Source organism: Notothenia coriiceps, unplaced genomic scaffold, assembly GCF_000735185.1.
Source record: "Notothenia coriiceps isolate Sejong01 unplaced genomic scaffold, NC01 NC01_scaffold00020382, whole genome shotgun sequence".
In the NCBI taxonomy this organism is placed as follows: Eukaryota; Metazoa; Chordata; class Actinopteri; order Perciformes; family Nototheniidae; genus Notothenia; species Notothenia coriiceps.
In genome coordinates, this window is record NW_011353083.1 from 64079 (window position 1) to 79379 (window position 15301).

General features: G+C 40.4%; 1 protein-coding gene across 1 annotated transcript; it reads right to left on the reverse strand.

Moving 5' to 3' along the window:
* Window positions 1–666: 666 nt before the first annotated feature.
* On the reverse strand, window positions 667–5138 carry sox4b (SRY-box transcription factor 4b). Its single transcript, XM_010779559.1, has one exon. The coding sequence runs from the start codon at window positions 4544–4546 to the stop codon at window positions 3299–3301; it is 1248 nt and encodes a 415-aa protein (XP_010777861.1). The 5' UTR covers window positions 4547–5138; the 3' UTR covers window positions 667–3298.
* Between the last annotated feature and the right edge of the window lie 10163 nt (window positions 5139–15301).

The window sequence follows — 15301 nt, forward strand, 5'->3', positions numbered from 1 at the left end:
TACTGTAGTGTAACTGGGAATAAAAGTGTGCTTTTTCATAGTGCAGTGATGAGCTTTGCAAACTCTTTGTGGACCATCTGTGGGCTATTTACACTCAATGTAGAAAACCTGTTGTGTACAAAAAACATGTGCTGACATGGACAATACTCACCAAATGTGAAACTTGAATGAAACTCCTCTTTTCATATATGGAGATGTTCGCGAAAGAAAATATTTTAATTTAATAACTAAAAGAATGAACTTTGAAATATATGGCCTTTTCATTCCACACCTTAGTGCCCACAATCATCTGTGCTTCATTCGAAAGAGAGAGGTGGATGTTGGTTAGGATGTGGTATGTTGTCACACAATTGGAGTGGATTTGCTAAAATCCATTTTATTAATTTCTTAAAAGTTGGGTTCTCCATGTTAACCACTTTTGGGAATAAATATAGTAAGGTTTAAAATAAATGATAATGAGTGCGTGTTCTTAGTTTGAATTCTTACTCTCTTTTTATATCTTTTCGGAAAGCATTGTCGTAACAATAAATATATAACGTCGGTTATGATAATAAGGATTTGCTATAAAGACACTTCTAGTATATCTATGTCTACAAACGTGTCGCTTTTTCCTGCTGCTGAGAGTTAGAAAAAACATGCAAAGGTCAAGAATCAATAAGAGAGTTGTAGAGTTTCAGTTCCAGCTGATATTTATTTCCTTCCTTGAAAAAGTTCTGTACACAAGTTTATATCAACAATCTGACAGGCAGTGAATGGACACAATTTAGCTGGCATGAGTTTCCCCCCCTTTCTCTGAGTTTCAAAAAAAAGGGTGGTTCCTTTGTTATGGCATGATTAGAGACAATAAATGATAATTCTACACAGCATATTGCACAGGATGGATGAAAAATAAAGTCAATATATTTAAAAATGCTTTCATATATATATAAAAAAAGAGTCCTGAACTGACCATCTTAAATGTAAGTAAGGATGTGTAAAAGATAGCAGTTCTGGACAGTGCCTGTCTTCGATAGCAACAACGTACATAAACACACAATCTTTTTTGCTTTATGATACAGTCAAATATACAAAGATCGAGTTCACGTTTCATCGTTTTTCCACATTTTTTTTTTTTTCTGAAAAACACAACAGCTAATGACCTGAATCTGAAATACAAATGCTATTCACCATGCCATAAAGATACTAAAACAATTATTAGCTAATAGTTAGCTGACAAGTAGAAAAGATTATATATTCAAATACAATGAGAAACGCAGTATAAGTAGGTGTTGCGGAACTCAAGTCAGACATTTGAATATGCTTGATGTTATCATCCTTGTTGTTTGCTTGCTGTATTGATAGTTGGTTCAATCAAGAGGTTGATTGGCAAATGTGACATCAATTAATGAAAACATCAAGAAATAAGTCAAATTTAAAGCTACAATCTCCTCATTTGTTGTCTTAGGCAAGATATCTGATGGGAAATGTGAAAAAAACAAATGGATGCTTAAGATAGTGATGCTGTTAAACCCACATGGTCCACAGGAATAGCCTCTAGAAATAATGCATTCCTGTGTCTTTAAGGAGCCTGCAGACTGGCACTGTAAACGTAGAAGGTAGGCAGATACAAAAGGCTGGTGCTGCTTTCAAGTGCTGTAGGAAAATGTGCAATTGCATCCTTGTAACTGTAGTTAAGTAAATCAGGTTTGTACTGACAAGACATGATATTCATGGTTTGGACATCAACGAAGTCTTGTCAGTATATGCTGGTAAAGTCAAAGAAAATGTGCCAAATTTGTAAAGTAAAAGACCAATTACGCACCTGCTTCTTTTTATGTCATCTGCTCAGGTCACTTATGTATAAAATAACTTGGTGCCTAACATTTTAAGGATTAAACAATAGGCACCACAGTGATAGAATTTCTATTATGCTGGTTGTCCTTACAAAAAGCATTTGAACAGGCGATAAAATATCTTAAATCCGAGTTTACCATGAGCACTTGAAGGCAGCATGAAAAACAGCCTGATGGGGTATTAAAAATTCGGAAATCCAATACAGCTGTATTAGGCTACACACACGGATTGTTGACTCCCCCATTTTCTATATAGATTTGTACAAAAATACACTGAGAAAATAATCAAACTGTTTCCTCTCTTTTCAGTGTCCAAAAAGTGTGTACATTTAAATATAAAATGAAATCAAAAGTTGTGTGTTTTTAAAACTCTAGCCCTTCGCCTGAGAAGGAAATGTGACAGACACAAACATACTGACAAACAACCGTGTAAGAAAAACCGGACTAGATCATGTTTACAAGAAATTTAAAAAATGATCAAGTCGAAAATGCTTGGCCCAGTATATAAATACAACATCCCATATAAAATGGCATCTGAATACATGTAAAAAACAAAGCTCAGAGGATGAAAAAAAAAATCGGTGAGGATTTTTCTATAGCTATCATCTGAAATCAAAGAAGTTTGGTCCTGAATCGTAGAGAACACGTGTATAAAGTTCAGCACAGATTTGAAGTTGCGTTTGAATCCTGAAGGTTGAACAAATTACAACAGCTGGTGATTATTTCAATGTCCTTTTTTTTTTTTTTAAAGAGAAGAACCGAAAGCGAGTGCCACCTATCCTTTTAAATAACCCTAATACTAGTTTTTAAACTGCTCGACAGTCTTGCAGAAAATCTCAGCACAAGATAGGAACAAAGTAGGCTATCATGCTTAACATGTTTTTTTGCGTTTGAGAAAATATTCGACTTTTTAAAAACACCAACCCACCTCGGTTTCATAAAAAATCCCTCTGGGTGACACACCACAATAAAAATGTTGCACGACAGTCCTATTTCTGTACCTTTTTAGTGGTGGAGTTCACTTGGCGATTGGTAAAAAGTTGTGAAATGTCCCTTTTTTCATCAGCAACAACATTGATTAAGTGAACGGCTGGCCGCATAGCGTGCAAATCAATCACAGTTAAAGTTGTTCATTTCAAAAACAGTTCAGGACTGAGCGTTTCACTGTCAGGAAACACAGCCAGTCTCATTTTCTCTCCTTCTCGTGTTTGCACTCCACTTCTGTGATTGAACCAAAGTCCACAGTCCACGCATCCATTGGAAAGTACAAAAAGCAACTTATTCGCTTTAAAGTTAAGCTTTCCAAGGATTTGTAGCGCTTGTCTATCTAGACGAGAAGGGACGGGGGCTAGTTTCAGTGGGTTTTTACTAGTCGGGTGTACACAAACTATTTCGCCCACTGTACCAGGAACTCCTGTTTGTTTGTGGTCATATTTGAGCTCGCAGGACGTTACCTGACGTTATTTTTAGTACGTGAACACCAGGTTGGAGATGGTGGACTCCAACCAGTCCCCGGAGATCATTTCGCTTACTTCGGGCGTGCAGTAGTCGGGGAACTCGAAGTGGGAACCCCCGGAGCCGGACTCAAAGTTCATATCCAAGTCCCTGTCCAGAACCGAGGAGCCAAAGCTCCCCATCGACATGCTATCGAAGTTGGGGCTCGGATTAATGTCGAGCATGTCGTCCTCAAACTCTTCATCTTCCGAGGAAGACGAGGAGGAAGAGTGGGACGAGGCGGAGGAGTGAGAGCCGGAGGGAGTTGGTGAGGAAGTCCGTCGACTGCTGTATGTGTGCCCGCCGTTTCGCTCCGAAGATCCGCCCAGGCTGCCCCTGCTGCCGGGGGAGTCTGCTCCCTCCTCCCTGCCGCTGGCCGCGTCCTCATACAGGCTGAGCGGGTCGCTGGACTCCGCCGAGCTGCTGAGTGTTGGGCTGGCGGGGACCACAACCGAGGAAGGGGGGCTGACGCTCAAGTTGGCCCCGCTGCTGCCGAAGACGTAAACCCGCTTGGGCTTCTTGGCATCCGGTATCTGCTTGGCTGCTGAGGAGACAGATTTCGACTTGTAGAGAGAGTTATGGTGGTGCTCTGACGTGTGCTCAGAGGCAAAAGGTGATGCTTTGGTGCTACTGCTGCTGCTCCCGAAAAGTGATTTGTGGGGTCTGCTGCTGCTGGGTGATTTGGATCCATTCTTCCTGGAAGATGAGGATGTCTTAGTGCTGGTGTTGTGAGAGCTACTGTTGAGTTTCTCTGCCTTGTCTCCGATACTGCCAGGCTTGGAGACGCTTGACTTAACCTTCTTCCTGGGCCGGTACTTATAGTCGGGGTAGTCCGCCATGTGCTTGAGCCTGAGCCGCTCTGCCTCCCTGATGAAGGGGATCTTGTCGCTGTCTCTCAGCAGCTTCCACCGCTTCCCCAGCCTCTTGGAGATCTCAGCGTTGTGCATGTCCGGGGACTGCTCCATGATCTTCCTCCTCTCTATCTGTGACCACACCATAAACGCATTCATGGGTCTCTTGATGTGGCCGCTGGGAGTTTTACACCATGCCGGGTTCTCTGCGAGCTTGTCCCCGGCAGTCGAACAAGCCGTGGAGCCCGGGGAAAGAGGCGAGGCAGCCGGGTCCAGGTCCATGCACGCCCCGGAATCAGAGCTCGAATCCCCGGCGAAAAAGGAGAGCGCCTCGGCGGTGCTCTCCGTGTGGCTCATTTTCTGCACCATGTTGTCCAGATATACACTCAAAGGCAGAGCAGTGTACTTGCTCTTGCTCTCTCCTTGGTCCTCCGATTCACTTTAAAGCAAACTCAGCTATTTTCTGCTCCTCTTCACAGTTTGAGCTGAGCAAAAAACACGCGCAAGAAATAATTCACTCCTGAGATGTGCAGTGAACTCAATAACAGTCCAGCGTAGCCTTTAAAAAGGCTAGATGTGTAAAAAAAACTTTAATTTCCAGGTTCTGTGGGTGTTAAAACAACACGGACAGTAAAGCCCTCTCCACTGAGTACCCTGTTATCTGTCCCTCTCAGTCTCTTCCTTCTGTGTTATAAAACAAATTCAGCCGTGTGGGGACTGAACATAGTCTATGATGCAGCTGCAGAGCGCAGACTGAGTGCCACACTGAGCACCCGGGCACTTAAAAAGGGCTCCGAAGTACTGTGTGTAAGGTAAGTGCTTTTCTCTGCATCAGCTCTGTCCCCTCTTCTAGAAACAAAAGCCATGCATGCTGGGGAGGAAAAAAAGAAGCCTAGAGTTACACTGTTCGCCTTCCATCTGCAGACCTGCAGTCGAGTTTCAAGCAGCCCTCCAGTCCCGGCCCCCCTTGCTTGTATTTATCCCTTCCCGGAGATACAACGGCGATAAAAATCCACCAATCCTGTGCTGTCGCTACCCTGCCTCTGTGCCAAACTCACGCCCCTCTTGGCTCTGATTGGTTAAAAAAGGAATCTAATAATAATCAGCGCGTGCAATGAGGAGCCTCGTGTCTGACCTCATTCCAGAATACAACAAGAAACTTCAATTTTTTTAAAGAGACACTGGTTTATGTTATGGAGCCCCCCCTTTTTACTCTCTCACCGCCAGACCATGTGTATACCATTAACATATAGCTATATGGGAAACTAAGTGTACTTTACCATATGGAAACTTTAACACATGAGCACAGTTTGTACCCCTATGTTGCCTGGGTAATTGCATAGTGAATAAAATACACACTGTAACATTTATCTAATTTTCTGAGTTGGTGTTATGAATGGTGCGCACCTATAATTCTGAATAGAGAGGATCTGAAGCCAGATGACTTGCATTGTAGTTATGCATTACCTAATGTTTACAGTGCGTGTCCGACATGTTGTGGATAGTAAAACTTTGAAGTTTCGGCTTTTAAAACGCAGTTGTATGTTTGTATAATATAATGTGTATTTCAATAATGTATCACTTAAATTAAATTGTAGGCCTACTGATTAGTATTGTTTTCACAATTGTTTTAATCAGCTGTTGAAGGGCTACAGGTGGTCACTGACCAGGTCCTCCATCACTGCTATGTTAAACAAGACCACGTTCAACAATTGAGCCTCTCTTCACAAACAGGGAAATGTCTCTTGGACACATCATGATCGTTAAGCTAGTGTGAGAAAAGACTTCAAGTTTCCTCTCCTCTCTCTCCTCCCTCTTTCTCTCTCTCTCCACGAGGCGGGGTTGGGCGGTCCTTTGTCACATAACACACATCGAACAAACCCCTCTCCAGCCCTCCAGACAGAAAACAGAGGGAGGCGAAGAAGCAGGCGGCTGCGTGTGCAAACTGCGCACACATCCGCACACTTCTAACTGACATCGAGTGCAGTTTTCCGTGGAGTGACACACAAACCAGAACGGGTGACAAAAAATGCACGAAACTGCGATTTGGATATGTTCTATACCTTTTACGCACGAAGGAAATCTTATCAAATGTAACATTAAATTAGGTATAAGTTGTGAATACAAATAAGTAATGGCCATAATTAACAAAACAAAATTAAAAAGAGGCTTTTGTTCAGTTGTTTGTTTTGTAGTGTTGATTTTACATGCCTGAGCTGTCAGCTTTACATTACCCGAGTTATCATAATCATTGGGGAAAAAAACATTTTGATTCCACTTTTAGTTTTTCGGTTATAATAGAAACACATATATGCGGTTAACAAAAGCCCTAGTCGCTTTCGTTTTATTATGGACTGTTGCATTTCCCCAGCAAAAAAAACAAGAAGTTTGTTTCACGTTTAAATCACCAACGAGTCCAAAATAATAAAAGGAGGACTGAGGCATACAAGTTGACACTGAAGGTAAAGGCTCCAGTGCGGTGTTGGATGGCCGCTAGATGGCGTCGCAGAGCCAAAGAGAGCTCAGCTGTGAAGCAAATAATTTAGGGAAGAACAGAGATCAGACCAAGCATCCAGAACAGTTACCAGGGGTGAATTATATAATGTGCAATAGATAGGCATTCAAGCGTTTCTGTTATGCAGTGTGTGTTAGAGCAAAATATTAATGCCATTACTTTGGCAAGGTAGAACTGGTAGTGAAATACAAGCATAAATCAATTTGGATTAGTTAAAAACCAGCTTTGTTTGAAATTAGCGATCAATGTCATGATTTCACCTTCCAAAAAAGCATGTTTCTGCGCATGAAATTGCCATCAACATGTGAAATGCATTGGAAATGGGAATGAAAGAAGGTATGTGTGTGTGTGTGTGTGTAAGAGAGAGAGAAAAGGAAAGTGGATGTGATATATGGTCAGGTGTTCTGCGTTTAAATGGAAGGAGAGTCAGAGGTGACTTGAATCACCACTGGGAAATTAGTATGAAAGCATAGTCACCAATGTTACTGGATGCATTTGACTGGGTACAATTATATTCAATATGGCCTCATATCTGCAGTGCATCCAAGTAAAGCAATGAGTAATTGGGCTCCAATTTGTGTGTTCATCGAGCAGAGCTGCAATGGAAATAAGAATGTTAACTCATAAACTCACAGCGCTCCTAAATGCCATTTTAATAAGAGACTGCCGGAAAACGTTTTAGAGCATATGCTATATAGATGGAAAAGGACTTTAAAGCATTCAATAAGTATTATACATAATTGAAGTGAAAAACATCTTAATGAGAATATGTTTAGATCAGTATGAACACACTTAATTACATGTAGTGCTTCTTCTTCATACTTCTCTTCTCTAACAAACTCTTCAGAACTCAGTGCACCTGGAGTGACAGCTGGCAGGCTTTTTAAACCAACACCTTATTCACTACCTTGAGCAGGTGTCCTCTGTTCTGTCCTATTCTACAACCCAATGACAAATAAGACCTTTCACCTAGTAGTTAACTTGAAAACACATCTTTTTTTCTTGGCTGCCCACACTTCTCTGTTTCTCTTTCTTTCTTTCTGTCCCTGTCTCTCCCTCCCTCTCCCAGTGCACACATTAGTATGCCACACACACACACACACACACACACACACACAGACACAAGCACACACACACTCTCTCTCTCTCTCAAACACAGGCACACACCCACACACACCCACACACACACACACACACACACACACACACATACACACACACACACATGACCTGAAAGGATAAGTAGTGCATTCAAACTTTCCTCTCGCTTTCTCTGTCTCTCTCTTTTACTGCCATTGTTCCAGTGAGGTGCAGCTGCCACGCGAGTGTGAGTGGGTCGCGTGCCAACCCTAATCTCAACAGGTGTTCTTTTGGGTGCTCTCACTCGACACCCCCCCTCTCTCTTTCTTTGTCTGTCCTAACTCTCTCTTTCTCTCTCTGTACTCTGCCCCTCCCCCTGTACTTCACTTTACTAACTACTAATCTTGCCCCGCTCCCATTTCAAATGTGCTTCATGACAATGACCATCATTAAACTTGCTTTTGCCAAAGCATGTTTTACAAGGTTTACAAAGTTTGAAAAGTTTAAAAATAAATGGGCCATTACAGTTATGTTCAATGCACATATACCACACTTCACTGTTCAACTTTACATACAATATCCAAAGAGTCAGTTTGGGCAATTAATGAAAGGATCATAAATAAATAAAAATAATGAGAATTTTTTTTACAAAATATTAGCGTGTATATTCAGATTTAAACGTTAGAAGAATATAGCCATATTGGCAGTAGATGAGTAGCCTTTCTTCCTTGGATATCCTGGTGTGTCACGTTTCACTGACTCGCCGGCTGGTTAGTAAAAATCTCAATGTTACAGTGGTTTAATCTTTTTTTATTACGGTTCATTCTTATTTAGTCCCTCTTCTTAAATCTTAGCCAGTGAAAAGTCAGAGCCAGTGATTGTTGGATTAGCAGAAAGACTATCAAAGATGAGCTTGATGTGTTTTATTTTATTTTTGTCGAGTTCAGATCAAGTATATTTATCAAAGATCAGCTCATTTAAAAAGAAATGTAGTCTGGTGGTATTTTATACAGCATATTAACTGTTAGTTTTGTATGATAGTAAATTCTAATAATGCTCAAATCCCTGTTCATGCACCACAGCGCCGGAAAATGGGAGAAAACTTTTACTAGAAAACGTAATGGTGTTTACCTCAGGCTGCAGCATATTGTCAATCTTTAAGTTTATTTCAGTAACTATTGCGTTTTTCTAGGTGGGAGAGTGTGTCAAACTCCTAGTATGTAAGTTGTTTTTTGGTGAAGAACTTGATTTATCTTACAGTGGAGAAGGAAGTCTTGCTCTTTATCTCTCACTGCGCTCCCCCTTTCTGCCTGACTCTCTTCTCTCATTCATCCTGTATGAATCTCCCTACAGTTTAGCTCAGCTTCATTTATTGGCATGAATATTTTAGATGAACAGTGTTGCCAAAGCACCCCCATCTAACTTTCATTTCCCTCCCCACATCCCTCTCAAGATAAATCTGATCTGAGGTCATCTGTTATTCAGAACACTGACACCATATGGTCACCCACCCACTCAGAGTACATCCAGTCAGTTTCATGAAAACTTTAAATCTTCCCATATTAAATATTTATGGAGCTATATTGACCGGCTGTCACAAACCCTGCTTAGAGTTTAGCCTGCTAGAACTTTGAATTACAACTAGAGGATACATTACAAAAAGATGTTTATCTAAAGAAGTTCACTTGTGACTGAAGAAATTGACGAAACCAAAGGGTCATATTTAAAGATAAGTCAAATATGAGGAAAAAAAACATTAAAAAGCAAGAAAGATAATAGTGAAAAGATGCTTTTGAAATATGGGGATATATTAAAGTGAAATGATTGCGTGTATTCAATCCACTGCCTTAGCATATTGCAATGCATTTATATTAACAATTATGATTCTACTCTATCACATCATGCTGTTCATCACAGCCACAGGTCGGCCTCTATCGCAATTAAAAATATGATGCTTCAGGCGCTACTTTAGTCACACCCATTAAAATGAGAAAGACGCATGCAGAGGTTGCCTCTGCTTACCCGCTGTTGTGCTATTGAGAGTACTGAGGGGATTGGGGAGAATGGATAGACTAAGAGGTGTTAGAGATGTAGAGGAGAGACAAAAGTTGTAATTGTTTCAGGACTTTTTTTGTCCCCATGAATCTCATGGATGTAGATTATTTTAAAGCACAAACTTGCATGCTGTGAAAAATACCAGTAACATTTGATGCACACACGCGCAGACATGTGCATGGCTATTTGGCAACTGCTTGATGTTGGTGGTTCAAGAGGTAATCGTGAGTTAACCGATGGATCCAGTGTGTATAATCAAACTCTGACAAAGCCATTCCAATGAGAGACTGCAGGTGGACCACATACAGTGGTCCTGCAGTGGCTGTAAAGGGATTTCATCAGCAGAAAGAGAAGGCATTGTGCCGTATATGAAGGCTTTGGATTAGAGATGCTGCTGAGAATAAAAAGTCTTTACTCTGTCTTCACAGCATGACTGCTATAATTGAAATTTGGAAAAATGGCGCAATTACAGCTGTCTACTGGTTGAAGACATTACTATGAAGTTGAAACAAGAATGGGAAGGGGCTCATGTTATTTGGACAGATGTATGTGGATGGACAGATGTTTGTGGATGGACAGATGTATGTGGATGCACATTCACCAAACACATGTATACTGTGCAATGTTACCAGGTGGATGCAAAACAATGGCGACAAAATTGCAATGGGTGATTGGATGACTGCCTTCGGCAGGTTTGAGGCGAGGGAAAATAACCTCATGAAAACATTATGTCCTCGCATGACAATGGGCCCCAAAGCATGTATCAGTAAACTAAAGTATATAATGATGCTGTGTGATTTATTATGTTTTACTGTCATCAAAGTCAATGTTAACAACACAGTCTTTTATAACCCCAACGGACAGATGGCCGGTTACTGTATATTTGAAATGTATTTATTCAGTCGTATTTCTAAAGCTTTGTTTGAACAGGTGTTTTCAAGCACAGATACAGACAAAGATGCAGACATAAATACACACACAAGAACACACACACATGCACTCTCAGCAGTCAAAGTCTTATCTTATCCCGAAAGAGCAGCTGCAAAGTATGACCCTAGCTTAGCTGTTAATGATTTGCAGTGTGTGTATGTGCGCGCGTGTGTGTACACTTATTTTACCCCACAATCTCTCTTCTTTCTCAACTGACAAGAGCTCATTATTAGTGGCCTAGCTTTGATTTGTGAAGTTCAGCAAGGTGAATTTGAACATCTGTCGCATTTCAAGGTTGTTTCTGTGGAAGAGCAAATACAGGCCTGGCTAAACTACCAAGGTAGTGATTAAGGGTAATGCAGACAAACACATTTGGCAGGTAAATGTGTGACAAACCACTATGTATGATCACTGCATTTAAACATTAATTTTATATTCGCACAATGTTAAAAGGTCATATGATTTTAACTTGCATTTCCACTTTTTAGTTACTATTTTTTTTTGCGAAAGTTTCAGCATCAATAATTCCTTACATTGTTCAAGTGTTTACTTTAGAAGATTTCATGTCTTGCAGAATCATTTTATTTCCCCAAAATGTGCTTGTTGCATAGCAACACTGCTGGCTTCTGAGGCATGTGTAACTTTGAACATACATACTACACATCTCTATGTAAAGAGATGGAGCCTGGGTGGCATTCAATACAGCATGTCAATAGTACATAATTAACAATATATGAGATACTTAAATAGTCTGTTCCAAAGGAAGCAGTATGCAAATGATCCATACTTTTCTTCATTTTCTTAGACATAGTTTTATAAAAAATATACACAGTATAAGCTCTATACATGGTTGTCGTATTGCATTGCATTAGATTGAATGAATGCTTATTATATTTTGTCCAATTCTGGTATATTGGATGGAAATCTTTCAGCAGTAACAATCCCATTCTGACAGTTTCACAATTACAATACCGTGTAATTTAATGTGTTTATATCTGATAAGTTTGATCCTTAAAGAGCGACAGAAGGACACAATGAACAGGCTGTAGCAGGGTGTTAAAGGCTCAGGTTGTCAACAAAGGAATAATACTCTCGCTGTCATTCTGAGTGTTAACACTGCTACACACTTCATGTGGCACATGCATATTAAAGTACTTATGACATTTGGCATCTGACCTTCGTGTGGAAAGTGCCACAGTGTGAGGCACCTTGTTCTGTCATTGCAGTAGGTGACATGCCACCGCAGAGACTACTCCTATCTGTCATGCAAGGTTGTCGAGTGGCTCAAATCTGAAATGAATGTTTGAACAGTAGGATTTGTATGCCTCTGTGTTCATTTCTATGCATTTATGTATTTGTCTGCATATACCTGCGAGTTCATCTGCACATGTATTTGTTTGTGTGAGTGGGCAGATGTGTGAAGTCTGCATGTTTGGGTAAGCTCATCGGTGTGTATTTACATATGTATTTGTGTATGTGTGTGTGTGTTTGACTGAGTGTGTGTCCAGTCAGAGGTGACCAGTTGTCACAGAGCTCTGACAGAAACCAGGTATCAGAGAGACATGGTGTCACCTTATCTCTTCCACCGTTACTCCTGGGACTGTGTGTGTGTGTGTGTGTGTGTGTGTGTGTGTGTGTGTGTGTGTGTGTGTGTGTGTGTGTGTGTGTGTGTGTGTGTGTGTGTGTGTGTGTGTGTGTGTGTGATGACTCTCCTGAGGCACCTCCTAACCCACCCAAGGCAGCCTGCAGGGAGGACACACATGGAAGGGTCCCATGAGTGAACCTCAGGTGATGTGAGGCAGCATGTGTGTGGTTCACATCTCTTGAGATTCACTATGAAAATGGATGACACACACACACACACACACACACACACACACACACACACACACACACACACACACACACACACACACACACACACACACACACACACACACAGATGGATTTGACATAATTAAGCTTGAGCTCTGCTCTTTCAGGGACTTGATGGTTGATGGTGCAGTCAGTCAATATCAGGGTCAGGGTCATAGGAAGAGAGGTAGGGGGAGGTGGGGTAAAGAAGAAATAAAGGAGGACAGAAAATAAGAACTTAGTGACGGGTTAGCAATCATATGAAAAGTGGACAATGAAAACCACTGAGATTTGGATGGAATATCAGAGCTCAGTCAGTTGTCAAGGTTCTGACAGAGAGAACAAGACAGCCTTCTTTGCATTTGTTGCTAGGCACTCGTTACTCAATAGCGGGATGTTAATAGCAGACTCAAACCAACTCAATAACATTATTCTAAATGTTTGAGTTATGGTTTTACGTAGCTGTTCCATTGTATTATAGTAGAAAAACCTGAATAATGACCAAATGAAAAACATTTAAGAAGCTGAATTAATTGCCATCAATCGATTACCTGTAGAACAATTATAATCTCTACAAATGTAATTGTTATTTAATTCATTTTTATTCTAATTTTAAATTGGAGTGAATTGAATCTTTCATTTGATTAACATTGTAATTTGGTTGTATTTTTAATATATTCAATTTAATGAAAAACTTTATTTAATATATTATTATTATTTGCGTATAGTGAACTTGTTTCTTCTTATTGTATGTACTCTTATGCAATCTGTGTAAAGCAATGTTTCTGGCAGATCACAGAGTATTTCAATACAATATAAGATTGATAGCCTTCATAATTTGTAGCTCGGGGTTGTTTGCATATAAGATAACTGTTGAATAATTGACATTATTTCTGAGCAATTCTAATATAAAACATGCCAGTCAGAAAGTGCGTTCCGTTTGGTTTGTTACTTTTGAAGTTTGCCTCTGGGCTTTATAACAACAATGGATATGATTTCTGTTCTCTGCCTTCCAACATATTAGAACCATATTGGATGTAATCTATCCTCCATCCAGCAGAGTGACAAAGTGCTTTCTCACCAATTACTGACTGCCATCTCCCTCTTCACACCTGGCAGGCAGAGGATGTGGCTGACAACGTGTATGTGTGAGTGACAGAGCGAGAGAGACACAGTGAGAGGGGGGAACGAAGAAGATAGTGGGCCCTGAGAGCAACACCGACAGATGAAGTCATAGAGAGAGGTTTAAATTGTTGTCACTTGTTTTTATGTTACCTCCGTCTTTATCAGGTGAATGACATACTGTACTTTGTTTCTATGATATCACAATGCAGTAGTTAACCCTCTATTTCCTGATCTAATCTTGTTCTCTATTTCATTCTCTGGACCATTTGCTCGATGTTAAAGCCCCCGGTTTGGCTTAGTACTAGTGCCCTCATCACAATGTTCAGAAACCCTACCTTCAATAACAAGACAACATATGCAAAAAGAGATTCCCCTGACTGAAACAAAAAACATAACGGAAGTGACTATTTCCCAATCACCTGTTGCCACTATCCAACAAAACCAGAATGAGATTTCAAGCAAACACCCATTTATAGATTTCTAAATGTATTTTGCATTCCCACCTTGAGTGTAGCATGTCTTCGATTAACAGATGGTCACAAAAGTGATTTTGATCCCAAAAAAGATGAGTACTAAGTCTAAAAGCCTAAAGTGCTTAAAAACTAAAATCATGTTTCTCTACATTGTGTTAGTCTTAAAGCTGCAATCCATGTGTTAACAAAGGCTGGATGGAAATAAAGTCATCCACCAACTGGACTTTTCACTGAAGACGATCCGAGAAGGAGAGGGTGGCCAGAAACCAATAGTATCGCAGCAGGAAGGAGGACTGGAAAACAAGAGATTAAAAATAAATAATAGAATACCAAAAGGGCAAACAAAGGGAAAGCAGATCACTAGCCTTTAGAACAGACTCTGAATATTGATGGAGGAAAACGGAAAGAACATTGGAACCTGGAGGACAACCACAGAAGGAGAGCAGTATGAGGAAGACATAAAAGAGGTCAAGGTCAAGTAGGGCCACCTAACTTAAGGAAGTGGAGGACAGGTGCTGAAAGAAATGAGAATGCTTGAACAAATAGTGAGAGAAAAGGAGACCAGAGATCAGACAGCTCACTATAAAGAGGGAGACTGTAGACTTTAGCACTACTGAGTGTAAAGGAGGAAGAGCCGATTTAGAGGAAGAAGAAGAAGCTTCTTAAGCTTTCAGGGGGGGAGGAAAGGAGTGCTGCTTTTATAGTTCAGGCTAGATGACCCTTCATAAAATAATCTGAGGCACTATTTTGTTTTGTTTATTGTTTTATGTCTTGTATTTATTCATATTGCATTGTTGAGGAACCTGTGACCCAAGCTTTTGGTGACATTAGACCTTAGAAAATCTGGGGGAATTGGCACTTGCAACAATGTTCAACCGGCAACGTGTAACGGTTAGCCTCTGCTGTTGAAAACACATTTTATGCTGGTATAGGAGGTATAGTAGAGGGCAGAGGTGTTTTTTTGACACTATTAAAAATTATTAACATTCAAATAGTTGTATACAAAAAAGAGAACAGGAGTACCAAAAGATAACTTTTTTAATTAGAAAAAAAACCTTACTGAAATAATTTGAGGCTAACAAGCGCCTCAAA